This window comes from Hyperolius riggenbachi, chromosome 12 (genome assembly GCF_040937935.1).
Source record: "Hyperolius riggenbachi isolate aHypRig1 chromosome 12, aHypRig1.pri, whole genome shotgun sequence".
Classification (NCBI taxonomy): Eukaryota; Metazoa; Chordata; class Amphibia; order Anura; family Hyperoliidae; genus Hyperolius; species Hyperolius riggenbachi.
In genome coordinates this window covers 215,113,280-215,126,856 of record NC_090657.1, presented here as the reverse complement: position 1 = coordinate 215,126,856, position 13,577 = coordinate 215,113,280, and the positions used below count along the sequence as shown (strand labels likewise).

The following is a 13,577-nucleotide window of genomic DNA, read 5'->3' as shown; positions in this document are numbered from 1 at the left end:
AACTTCTTTTGCACTTTACAGAGTACATAGTCAGGTCACTGACTGTCCTCAGAGGAGCTCACACTCTAATCCTATCATAGTCTAATGTCCTACTATATTATTATTATGTATTTATATAGCACTGACATCTTCTGCAGCACATTACAGAGTACATAGTCATGTCACTGACTGTCCTCAGAGGAGCTCACAATCTAATCCTACCATAGTCATGGTGTAATGTCCTATCATATTATTATTAATTATATAGTGCTGCCATCTTCTGCAGCACTTTACTTTTTCCTCCCTGTTATATATGCGGAGGTATTATTATTATTGATATGAAGCGCCAACATATTCCGTGATAGGTTTCACATTGACAAAGAATATGAAAAAAGTTAACTCAAAGGAATGTGTAGCGATTGCTATTTTTATGGTTTTTTTTTTTCCATTTTATTTTTTTTTCCTTTCAATCAGAAAATTTGTTAAACGGCACAAATAAAAATGTTTTGCGCTCAGAGCTCCACCTGCTAGCATTACCTGCAGTAGTTACAGAACAGTACAGAAAAGACCTTGTTTTTGTGCAGAGATCTTTGCAATTGTGACTTATTTATTTCTTGTTTACCAGATAAAAATATTTATTTGCACAAAATAAAAGTATTTACTTAGAGAATGAAGATGCTAAACGCTGGCAGCACGGTGGCATAGTGGTTAGCACTCTTGCCTTGCAGCGATGGAGCCCCGGTTCGAATCCCAGCCACTAACTGCACAGGTTTTCCCTGTGTCTGCATGGGTTTCCTCCGGGCACTACGTTTTTCCCCCACATACCAAAAACATACAGATAAGTTAATTGGCTTCCCCCTAAAATTGTCCCTAGACTACGATATGTGCACTGCATGATACATACATAGACATATGACTATGGGAGGGATTAGATTGTGAGCCCCTCTGAGGGACAGTTAGTGACAAGACTATATACTCTGTACGTAAGATGTAGGCGCTATATAAATACTAAATAATAATAAAACACTATACATTCCTATTTGAGTCACACAGAATACTTTCAAGTAGCTTCATATTCCTTACTTTTTCCCAGTAATCTCAGACTGTATCTTTGTTGCTCCACCTCTTTGCTTGTGATCAGTTTGGTCAGGTGATAGATATGTAAGTCTCTGATTTGCTCATCATGATCATGTGCTAAAGCAGGGTGTGATCACAGCAAATCAGAGCTTTGTAAATCTATCAGCTGATCCATCAAATCACATGCTTCTCCATGAGTTCTCCTAGACGTAACCATCACTACTTGCAGCCACTGGACTGTTTTTTTTGACAGAAGTTTGCAGATCTTTATTTTTTTTAAATAAATCCCATGACTATTGTGTCCTCTAAATCAGGAGGACTCTTGTAAACGCTCCCCTGCCGTATTCCCGAAGCCACGTTGAGCCGTCACCAGGTCAGGTGTGTGGCAGTGAAGGCTTGATTTGCTCTCGGCTGCTGCCTTGTCGATCATCAGTGAAGGCTTTAATGAAGGCCTGGCTTTGTGTTGTCCGCTCCCCTTCCCTCTTGCCTCCCCTGGTCTTTATTCTCCTGGCCATTGTCTATTGTCCTCCTTCTGGCCAGCCCTGTTCCCCTTCATTCTTGCACACTCTGGCCTGTTCTCTTGCCTTGGCATTCACTTCCTCCTGTGTTGCACTTTTACTTTCTGGCACTCTTCCTTTGTCTGTGGAGAAATCGCTCCTGTGTTAGAAAAGACCTCTGGGCTAAGAAAGAGGAGAGAGGAAACACAAGTCTTAGGGATAGTGTTACCTTCTTGGTGAGATCAGGTGGCCTCTTTGCGCTCTGGTGTGTGTTACCTGCCCTTCTGCGTGATGAGTGTTTTCTCTGCTAGGAACTGTGGTGGGTTTTTGGGCCGTTGCTAGGCCTCTGTCTCACTCAGAGATATCCAGATCTCTCTCTTTCGTCCATGAGGAATTGTGGTGGGTCTTTGGGCCAGTATTAGGCCTTAGCCTCACTCAGAGGTCCCCAAATATTACGATTTGCCTCGGTGTACACTGGGGCAAAGGGAGATCTTTGGCTTCTGATACCGTAGTTAGTGCACCAGTAACGCCAAGGATGGATGCCAGTAAGTTTGAAATAACTTTAATCAGAACTTAACCCTGGCAACATGCAAGGGTGTGCAGGTGCAGATCCTCCACCATCTAATGGCAGAGTTCAAAACTGAATCTACTTGAGGCATTCATGATAGGTTATAGGAGGCTGGCCTTCTCTTCTGTAGGTTAAAGGAAGCTGGCCTTCTGCACTTTGGGTTATAGGAGGCTGGCCTTCTCTTCTGTAGGTTTATAGGAGGCTGGCCTTCTCTTCTGTAGGTTAAAGGAAGCTGGCCTTCTGCACTTTGGGTCATAGGAGGCTGGCCTTCTCTTCTGTAGGTTATAGGAGGCTGGCCTTCTTTTCTGTAGGTTATAGGAGGCTGGCCTTCTCTTCTGTAGGTTATAGGAGGCTGGCCTTCTCTTCTGTAGTTTATAGGAGGCTGGCCTCTTCCTCTGTAGGTTATAGGAGGCTGGCCTTCTCTTCTGTAGGTTATAGGAGACTGGCCTTCTCCTCTGTAGGTTATAGGAGGCTGGCCTTCTCTTCTGTAGGTTATAGGAGGCTGGCCTTCTTTTCTGTAGGTTATAGGAGGCTGGCCTTCTCTTCTGTAGGTTATAGGAGGCTGGCCTTCTCCTCTGTAGGTTATAGGAGGCTGGCCTTCTCTTCTGTAGGTTATAGGAGGCTGGCCTCTTCCTCTGTAGGTTATAGGAGGCTGGCCTTCTCTTCTGTAGGTTATAGGAGGCTGGCCTTCTCCTCTGTAGGTTATAGGAGGCTGGCCTTCTCTTCTGTAGGTTATAGGAGACTGGCCTTCTCTTCTGTTCCTGCTCGGTCCATCAGGAGTTTGAGGGTTCATGGAGGGAGTTGCTATACTGGAGGCCAAACTGGGTGCCCAGCAGTGTAGACATTCTACACCATAGACTTGTTGCACCTGCTGCAACTATTGCTTGTGTTTGTTTCCTCATTTGGTCACAGCATTGGTGTAACATTCATAGACCCAGATAGATGTTTGTGCAGCATTTGGAAACTAGCTACAACCACTAGAGTGGAACCCTCATTTGCAATGCTAAAAACCACACCTAAGACTTCCTCTGCAATGGTTGTCTACCAATCCATATCACGCCATTGGGTACTGCCTCTTTCTGAGCTCATTCAGGCCTCTTTTACACCTATACACTTTTTTTTAATGTTGCGTTACCCTTTCTGCAACAGCAAATAACGCGTATAGGGCATAGTACACTGTCCGCATCACATCGCGCCGGAATTACCTGACCCGCCGCAAAGTCAACAGCGCATTGCCGTGTCACTTCTGCAGCAACTCGGTGCATTGACTGTAATGCGCAGAGGAAACCATTTGAATTGATTGGTGTCGCTGTGCATGCGTGGAATGACGTAAAAATTACGGGTAAGCCGGGAATCCCAGTGACATACTTCCTGTCCAGCAAGGGAGTACATCGCTGGGCGAGGATCGGCGACGGGCATGCGGGGGACATCTGAGCAGCGTGCGGGTGGAAGCTCTGCATATGACCCTGTCTGCGCAGGGGGAGGGGCATTAACTGATCCCCCCCCCCCCCCCCCTGCCACCGCCTAACCCTAAATCCCCCCGATGGCGCCCCTAACCTTAATTGCCCCTCCCCACTCCCCCTCGCCGGTACCTAACTTTATCCGCCAATATTTTTTGCACCACTTCAGTTGGCAATATTAATAGCCACGAGTAGTGGCTATTTGGTGCTCGATAAAATAGCGGGCACCTCAGCCACCTGCTATGCAAACTGTCATAGCGCATGGCCCTGGCGCTTGCTATTTTATTTTGTGTGTCTGGTGCCCAAATTACTGCCAATAGCCGCTAATTGCAGCTATTAACATTGCCATCTAGGGTGGCACTGTATTTATCAGGGCGTCTCTGGCAATGTTTTTATCAGGCGTCTCCAGTGCCGTTTTTATCAGGGTGTCTCCTTTTTACATGTTGTTTGGTTTTTTTCAAGCGATGCAGGTCAGGGACCCTCATGGAGAAGTCCACAAAGCCCTCACCCCCAGGTTCACTATGACTTTGCATATCTCTGTAGTGCAGGAACAGCTTTTTAGTATTTTTATGAGCCCGAGAACGTCTATTTTTCTATGAGACTGTCGCACTCATCAAGTGTGGTCTCGGACACGCCCTCATTGTAAAAATGTGCTGAGGAAAATGTGATGTCACCCGGTCAGACCAGCAGCAAGGCTCCAGTCACATTAACAGGTCAAATATTTTCCTCTCACTTTGGCCCACATCTAAATAACGTTTCTCCTGAATTTTCCCCCAGGATATAATTTCTACTCTTATGTAAAAAAATAACTTCAGCACTTCGCAATTGAACAAGTACTAAAATGTTTGTAAAACAGTAAATCAAACAGTAAATCAAACTTATTTTTATTAATTTCTTGTAACAGTTAAAAACTAATAGGATGTGAGTGTTAAGGGGCCCATACACTGGTCGATTTCAGCCATCGTTCAATAGATCGATTCTATAGAATCAATCAATCAGAAAATGATTCATTCAAATCAGCAAATCGATCGATTTGCTGCCGATTTCAATCGATTTTATCTATCTGACAGGATGGAAAATATAGGTTAATTTGCTGCTGGCAGCAGATCGATGGCCCATAGAGTTGCATTGGATCTAATGGTGCAATAATGCATTTAGATCGATTTTCAATAGATTTCAGAAATCTTTTCCTAGTGTGTGGCACACATCCAATATATTCCTGTCAGATTCGACCTGACGGGCATCTGACCGAAATCTATCTGGTGGTTGAATCTGCTGCAAATCTATAAGTGTATGGCCACCTTTAGTGAAAGATGTCTCTCCAATGCTGGTGCAGACAGCAATAAAATCTTCACAGAAGCTCCACCCCTTTGCTAATATGTTGCCAAAACTAAAAGAGTATATTTTCCTTGCCTTGTGTTTTAATGCCAGGGAATATCTGAAAAAATGTAATTTTATTTATATTTTGATACGCAGCCTAGGTAGAGAAATTCACTAATATCTGTCTTTCTGATTGGCAGGACACTGTGTACCGCCTGACTACCAAAGGCCTAATAGAAGGAGTCATATCTGGTTACAATGCAACAGTATTCGCCTACGGCCCCACAGGTGAGTCCTCTGCTCTTGGTGTGGTGGTGCGGGTTGAGTCATGGTGATGGCGCTGTTGTGTGGGGGGGGGGGGAGTAATGGTGGTGGCACTGTTGTGGGGGAGTCATGGTTGTGGCACTGTTGTGGTGGGAGTCATGGTTGTGGCACTGTTGTTGCGGGAGTCATAGTGGTGTCACTGTTGTGGTGGGAGTCATGGCTGTGGCACTGTTGTTGCAGGAGTCATAGTGGTGTCACTGTTGTGGTGGGAGTCATGGTTGTGGCACTGTTGTGGTGGGAGTCATGGTTGCGGCACTGTTGTTGCAGGAGTCATAGTGGTGTCACTGTTGTAGTGGGAGTCATGGTTGTGGCACTGTTGTAGCGGGAGTCATAGTGGTGGCACTGTTGTGGTGGGAGTCATGGTTGTGGCACTGTTGTTGCGGGAGTCATAGTGGTGGCACTGTTGTGGTGGGAGTCATGGTTGTGGCACTGTTGTTGCGGGAGTCATAGTGGTGTCACTGTTGTGGTGGGAGTCATGGTTGTGGCACTGTTGTTGCGGGAGTCATAGTGGTGGCACTGTTGTGGTGGGAGTCATGGTTGTGGCACTGTTGTCGCGGGATTCATGGTGGTGGCACTGTTGTTGCGGGATTCATGGTGGTGGCACTGTTGTTGCGGGAGTCATAATGGTGTCACTGTTGTGGTGGGAGTCATGGTTGTGGCACTGTTGTTGCAGGAGTCATAGTGGTGTCACTGTTGTAGTGGGAGTCATGGTTGTGGCACTGTTGTAGCGGGAGTCATAGTGGTGGCACTGTTGTGGTGGGAGTCATGGTTGTGGCACTGTTGTTGCGGGAGTCATAGTGGTGTCACTGTTGTGGTGGGAGTCATGGTTGTGGCACTGTTGTGGTGGGAGTCATGGTTGCGGCACTGTTGTTGCAGGAGTCATAGTGGTGTCACTGTTGTAGTGGGAGTCATGGTTGTGGCACTGTTGTAGCGGGAGTCATAGTGGTGGCACTGTTGTGGTGGGAGTCATGGTTGTGGCACTGTTGTTGCGGGAGTCATAGTGGTGTCACTGTTGTGGTGGGAGTCATGGTTGTGGCACTGTTGTTGCGGGAGTCATAGTGGTGGCACTGTTGTGGTGGGAGTCATGGTTGTGGCACTGTTGTCGCGGGATTCATGGTGGTGGCACTGTTGTTGCGGGAGTCATAATGGTGTCACTGTTGTGGTGGGAGTCATGGTTGTGGCACTGTTGTTGCGGGAGTCATAGTGGTGGCACTGTTGTGGTGGGAGTCATGGTTGTGGCACTGTTGTCGCGGGATTCATGGTGGTGGCACTGTTGTTGGTGGCTCGGAGTCATAGTGGTGGCACTGTTGTGGCGGGAGTCATGATTGTGGCACTGTTGTGGTGGGAGTCATGGTTGTGGCACTGTTGTGGGGGGAGTCATGGTGGTGTATCCACCGCCACCCCGCCCATGTCGCCAAGTAAAACTTTTGCGCTGGATCGGCATCTCACCCTCCTCTTTCCCTCTCCGCAGCCATGGATCGTCTTAGCTTCTTGGCGGCCGCCCCCTGTATAACTGTCCCCGGCCCCCTGCATGCCACAGTCCGTCGCTACACAGTCCTTAAAACAGGGGCGGACACAGGGAGGGAGGGGGGACTACCTATCCAGGTACCTGTACTGGGGCAACTATACTGGCTACTTACACTGGGCCTGGGGTAACTATACTGGCTACCTATACTGGGCCTGGGGGCAAGTATACTGGCTACCTATACTGGGGGGCAAGTATACGGACTACCTACTGGGGGCACCTACCTGCCTAACCTATACTGGGGGCAACTACACTGACTATCTTTACTGGGGGCAACTATACCTGGCTGACCTATACAGGGTGCACCTATACTTGGCTACCTACCTACCCATACTGATGGTTTTTTTTTTTTTTTATTGATTGTACCATAGCTATAACGTGTGGTGCAAATTGTTGAGTGCTGTGCGATCATTCCAGATCGGGAAGGAGGGGGGGGGGGGGTGCATTTTCAGAAGTTTGCGTCAGGCAGCAAAAAGTCTAGAACTGGCCCTGAGAGTATCTGTTGTGGGGGGAGTCACGGTGGTGCTAGTGTTGTGGGGGGAGTCATGCTCGTGGTGCTGTTGTGACGGGAAGTCACGATGGTGTCTGTGTTGTGGGGGGAGTCATGGTTGTGGCGCTGTTGTGGTGGGAGTCATGATGGTAGCACCTATGTGGGGGGATTCATGGTGGTGGCACTGTAACGGGGAGAGTCATGGAGGTGGCACTTTTGTGGGGTAAGGCAGGGTGGTGGCTGCACTATTGGCTGTTGTGAGGAGGAGTCATGGTGGCGGCGCTGTTGTCGGGGGAGTCATGGCAGCCCTGTTATGGGGGGAGTCATGTCATTGTGGCGACACTGTTGGCTGACTGCTGTGGGGAGGGAGGGGGGAGTGTCATGGTGACAGCACTTTTGTGGGGGGAAGCATGATGGCAGCACTTTAATGGGGGATAGGGAGCCATAGTGGCCAGACTTGTCATACCATTGGTGGGCCCATCAAAGTTTTGCTAGTGGGCCACCATGATTTGTAGCAGTGCCCCTTGTGTGGTGGACAGTGCTGAAGGCAGGAGATCAGTGTGATATCAAAACACTGAGTATCAGAACAGAACCAGGTCAGACGTGGCAATTCTCATAACATCTTAGTAAATGTCCTCTTTAACCACTTGAGGACCACAGTGGTAATCCCCCCCCCCCCCCCCCCCCCTTAAAGACCAGGCACATTTTTACTAAAATGGCCACTGCAGCTTTAAGGCTGGCCGAGACTGAAGGCGAGGCGGAGCTCCGCCCCGAGCAGGGGATGCACGCGTGATCTCCTGCAGTAGCCGGCTCCAGGACCTGAACCCAATTGGCGTTAGGCGGTTCTGGGGAAGCCGCCGTGTTCACGGCCATTGGCGTGATGCGGTCGTTGGGTAGTTAAAGGGAACCTTAACTGAGAGGGATATTGATGTTTCCTTTTAAACAATACCAGTTGCCTGGCAGTCCCGCTGATCTCTTTGGCTGCAGCAGTGGCTGAATCACAGACCTGAAACAAGCATGCAGCTTATCCAGTCTGACTTCCGTCAGAGCACCTGATCTGCATACTTGTTGAGGGGCTGTGGCTAAATGTATTAGACACAGAATCAGCAGGAGAATCAGGCAACTGGTATTATTTTAAAAGGAAAAATCCATATCCTTCTCAGTTTAGGTTCCCTTTAAATAACTCCCCTCCGGTCTCTAGTCTCCAGGCTGTGGTGAAGACATTACACTGATTCTTCTGAGGGACTTGTTCTCTATAATGATTCAGAAATTAACAGAACTGCCTAAATGTATCACATCCTCATCTTCATCATCTGTATAACTGCAATGAGCATAAAATGTCCCGTGTACTCCTGCAATTGATGCTGGCACAGACACAGTTAAATTTAGTGGTGAAGTTGTGCATGGGCATGTTTTCAGAAAACCTGCATCCTCTGTTGCTACAGCAACGAGACTGAGGCATCCTTGGGGACCAGACCTGGACCTGCGGCTGATGTGTAATAAAAATGCCTCCTCTAAAACTCTGCTGGTCCCAAAATTGCACCACGTTCAGTGACCTGTTTCTAGACTGAACTGGATGGTTACATGTCATATCTGTTCTTGCGTTACGTTAAATGTCTCTCTTAGTAAATGTTATCGAAAAGAATCCCTAATTCTACTAACCTGTCTTCTAGTTGTACATCACATGAATGCAAAGCCAAAATCCAGCAGAGCTTGTAAATTCTGCAGCGTAGTGAAGGGAGTGTGGAATCTGCGGATGGCTTAGATAAAATCCTTTGTAGGGGAAATTTCCCCATGGGCCATGACAGTAATAAAGACATGTATATGACAGGCTTATTGCTGTCTGTGTCCCTGATGGCAACATTCTCTTCACTTACTGCACTGCTGAAATCAGGAACTAGGACAGGATGTGAGGTGAGAAGTCCTACAGGAATAAGGACAACCATAGAAGCTTGACAGAAGTCCTTCTCTTTCCTTCTAAACAAATTTCTTTTAAGGTAAACCCCTTGAAATGCCATACGATTTAGCGTTAAGTAGGAATAATATTTGTAATTTCACACCTGACTGCATGCTTGTTCCAGGTGTGGCTCTGCTGGCTGCCTGCTTGTTCCAGGTGTGACTTCAGTGGTTGCATGCTTGTTCCAGGTGTGACTCCAGTGGCTGCATGCTTGTTCCAGGTGTGACTCCAGTGGCTGCATGCTTGTTCCAGGTGTGACTCCACTGGCTGCATGCTTGTTCCAGGTGTGACACTGCTGGCTGCCTGCTTGTTCCAGGTGTGACTCCAGTGGCTGCATGCTTGTTCCAGGTGTGACTCCAGTGGCTGCATGCTTGTTCCAGGTGTGACTCCAGTGGTTGCATGCTTGTTCCAGGTGTGACTCCAGTGGCTGCATGCTTGTTCCAGGTGTGACTCCACTGGCTGCATGCTTGTTCCAGGTGTGACTCCACTGGCTGCATGCTTGTTCCAGGTGTGACTCCACTGGCTGCATGCTTGTTCCAGGTGTGATTCTGCTGGCTGCATGCTTGTTCCAGGTGTGACTCTGCTGGCTGCATGCTTGTTCCAGGTGTGACTCCTCTGGCTGCATGCTTGTTCCAGGTGTGACTCCAGTGGCTGCATGCTTGTTCCAGGTGTGACTCTAGTGGCTGCATGCTTGTTCCAGGTGTGACTCCAGTGGCTGCATGCTTGTTCCAGGTGTGACTCCAGTGGCTGCATGCTTGTTCCAGGTGTGACTCCAGTGGCTGCATGCTTGTTCCAGGTGTGACTCCACTGGTTGCATGCTTGTTCCAGGTGTGACTCTGCTGGCTGCATGCTTGTTCCAGGTGTGACTCTGCTGGCTGCATGCTTGTTCAAGGTGTGGCTCTGCTGGCTGCATGCTTGTTCCAGCTGTGACTCTGCTGGCTGCATGCTTGTTCCAGGTGTGACTGCTGGCTGCATGCTTGTTCCAGGTGTGACTCCGCTGGCTGCATGCTTGTTCCAGGTGTGACTCTGCTGGCTGCATGCTTGTTCCAGGTGTGACTGCTGGCTACATGCTTGTTTCAGGTGTGACTCTGCTGGCTGCATGCTTGTTCCAGGTGTGACTCTGCTGGCTGCATGCTTGTTTCAGGTGTGACTCTGCTGGCTGCATGCTTGTTCCAGGTGTGACTCTGCTGGCTGCATGGTTGTTCCAGGTGTGACTCCGCTGGCTGCATGCTTGTTCCAGGTGTGACTGGTGGCTACATGCTTGTTTCAGGTGTGACTCTGCTGGCTGCATGCTTGTTCCAGGTGTGACTCTGCTGGCTGCATGCTTGTTCCAGGTGTGACTCCTCTGGCTGCATGCTTGTTCCAGGTGTGATTCTGCTGGCTGCATGCTTGTTTCAGGTGTGACTCTGTTGGCTGCATGCTTGTTTCAGGTGTGACTGTTGGCTGCATGCTTGTTTCAGGTGTGACTCTGTTGGCTGCATGCTTGTTTCAGGTGTGACTCTGTTGGCTGCATGCTTGTTTCAGGTGTGACTCTGTTGGCTGCATGCTTGTTTCAGGTGTGACTCTGTTGGCTGCATGCTTGTTCCAGGTGTGACTCTGTTGGCTGCATGCTTGTTCCAGATGTGACTCTGTTGGCTGCATGCTTGTTCCAGGTGTGACTCCGCTGGCTGCATGCTTGTTCCAGGCGTGACTCAGCTGGCTGCATGCTTTTTCCAGACGTGACTCCGCTTGCTGCTTGCTTGTTTCAGATGTGACTCCGCTGGCTGCATGCTTGTTCCAGGTGTGACTGCTGGCTACATGCTTGTTTCAGGTGTGACTCTGTTGGCTGCATGCTTGTTCCAGGTGTGACTCTGCTGGCTGCATGCTTGTTCCAGGTGTGACTCTGCTGGCTGCATGCTTGTTTCAGGTGTGACTCTGCTGGCTGCATGCTTGTTCCAGGTGTGACTCTGCTGGCTGCATGCTTGTTCCAGGTGTGACTCTGCTGGCTGCATGCTTGTTTCAGGTGTGACTCTGTTGGCTGCAAGCTTGTTTCAGGTGTGACTCTGTTGGCTGCATGCTTGTTCCAGGTGTGACTCTGTTGGCTGCATGCTTGTTCCAGATGGGACTCTGTTGGCTGCATGCTTGTTCCAGGCGTGACTCCGTTGGCTGCATGCTTGTTCCAGGCGTGACTCAGCTGGCTGCTTGCTTGTTTCAGATGTGACTCCGCTGGCTGCTTGCTTGTTCCAGGTGGGACTCTGCTGGCAGCGTGCTTGTTCCAGGTGTGACTCCATTGGCTGCATGCTTGTTCCAGGTGTGGCTCTGCTGGCTGCATGCTTGTTCCAGGCGTGACTCTGCTTGCTGCGTGCTTGTTCCAGGCGTAAAGAGTAGAGAAACCGAGAGCCCAATATAGTGTAGTATGTTAAGCATAAATGAAGTAAAGGTTATCGTGAGAAAATTATACTCACAAACATGGGTTACCACACAGGCAACCACTGTATAGGCAGGTGAGGAGATTAGACCTGTCCTCACTCAGGGATAAGAAGTCGCTCTCTGTAGATGCGAAAGGGGGTAGATCACCCCTCCACCAGGGGTGGACACGGTATAGCAGTAGGAGAACAGAGGCGCCAGCAGGATAAAAGTGGATAAAAACTTTAAAATTTGCTGGGAGGAAGTGGTGGACTTACCTCCATAAAGCAGACACGAAAGACTGTCTGAATAGTAGTCACATTTATTAATTAGTACCCCAAAACAGTGCAACGCGTTTCGCAGGCCCAGCCCGCTTCATCAGGCAATAAAAATGGGGACAAGACAGAATTTCAGCAATAGCAGGTGTAGCGCCTCAGTGAAGAGACTTCACTGAGGCGCTACACCTGCTATTGCTGAAATTTTGTCTTGTCCCCATTTTTATTGCGTCTCTTCACTGAGGCGCTACACCTGCTATTGCTGAAATTCTGTCTTGTCCCCATTTTTATTGCCTGATGAAGCGGGCTGGGCCTGCGAAACGCGTTGCACTGTTTAGGGGTACTAATTAATAAATGTGACTACTATTCAGACAGTCTTTCGTGTCTGCTTTATGGAGGTAAGTCCACCACTTCCTCCCAGCAAATTTTAAAGTTTTTATCCACTTTTATCCTGCTGGCGCCTCTGTTCTCCTACTGCTATACTTGTTCCAGGCGTGACTCTGCTGGCTGCATGCTTGTTCCAGGTGTGACTCCGCTGGCTGCACGCTTGTTCCAGATGCGTATTGAAGGGTTGACTCCTCTTGCTGTATTCTTGTTCCCGGAGTAACTCATGCTAAATACTGAAGATGCATCACAGTGACGTCACCCAATGACAAGCGGTCCCCGATCCATCTTCCTGCCCGTAGGAACACGCAATGTCATGTGACAGGTGCCAATGAGAGTTCAAACGTTGCCGGCACTTTGTTCGGGAGTTGTCTGTAACTTAAAGATCCGATCCAGCGTGACAATCGCTATTGACGAGCATTGCAAAGCATCCACCTATTTGCACACTTGTACCCACATTATGAAACGATCGCTCGTCACTCACCGGTCATCGGAAGAACTGCCCACAAAATCGTGACATGGGTACGAGCCTTCAGTCAACTGAAGCCAAAAGCTCAGCTTGGCAACCAGGCAACTTGTATTTTTACTTTCCGATAACTATCCCCGTTTCTACGGGCATGCAAGGCGGGGCTCCACCAGGGGCACTGTGGGGGGGGGCTCAGTGATGGAGTGGGAAGCCGTGGCCACAATGGGACTCAGCCGTGGGGAGGGGGGCCTGACTTCTCCCTCCCTCACTCTCCCCTCCCTTCCCCTCCCTGTGGCTCCTCCCTCTTTGCAGAGTAAGCGCAGGGAAGCCTCGTATGAGCAACTCGCTTTCTTCCCGCTCCAATTGTGTCTCACTTGCCGCTGATCTCCTCCTTCTGCATAGCTGCTTACACACACTCTACTTCCTGTTAATCATCCATACCTAGCTACCTATACTGAAGGCACCTATACCTAGCTACCTATAGTAAAGCCACCTATACCTAGCTACCTATACTGAAGGCACCTATACCTAGCTACCTATAGTAAAGCCACCTATACCTAGCTACCTATACTGAAGGCACCTATACCTAGCTACCTATACTGAAGGCACCTATACCTAGCTACCTATACTGAAGGCACCTATACCTAGCTACCTATACTGAAGGCACCTATACCTAGCAACCTATACTGAAGGCACCTATACCTAGCAACCTATACTGAAGGCACCTATACCTAGCAACCTATACTGAAGGCACCTATACCTAGCAACCTATACTGAAGACACCTATACCTAGTTAACCTATTCTGAAGGTACCTATACCTAGCTAATCTATACTGAAGGCACCTATACCTAGCTAACCTATACTGGCGG

At 48.9% G+C, this 13,577-nt stretch overlaps 1 protein-coding gene across 1 annotated transcript in view; it reads left to right on the top strand.

The window, feature by feature from the left end:
• KIF19 (kinesin family member 19) overlaps positions 1-13,577 on the top strand; it is a 166,326-nt gene that overhangs the window by 47,553 nt on the left and 105,196 nt on the right. The window contains exon 4 of the mRNA XM_068263807.1: positions 5,102-5,189. Coding sequence (XP_068119908.1) covers positions 5,102-5,189 — 88 coding nt within the window. The remainder of the gene's footprint in view (positions 1-5,101; positions 5,190-13,577) is intronic.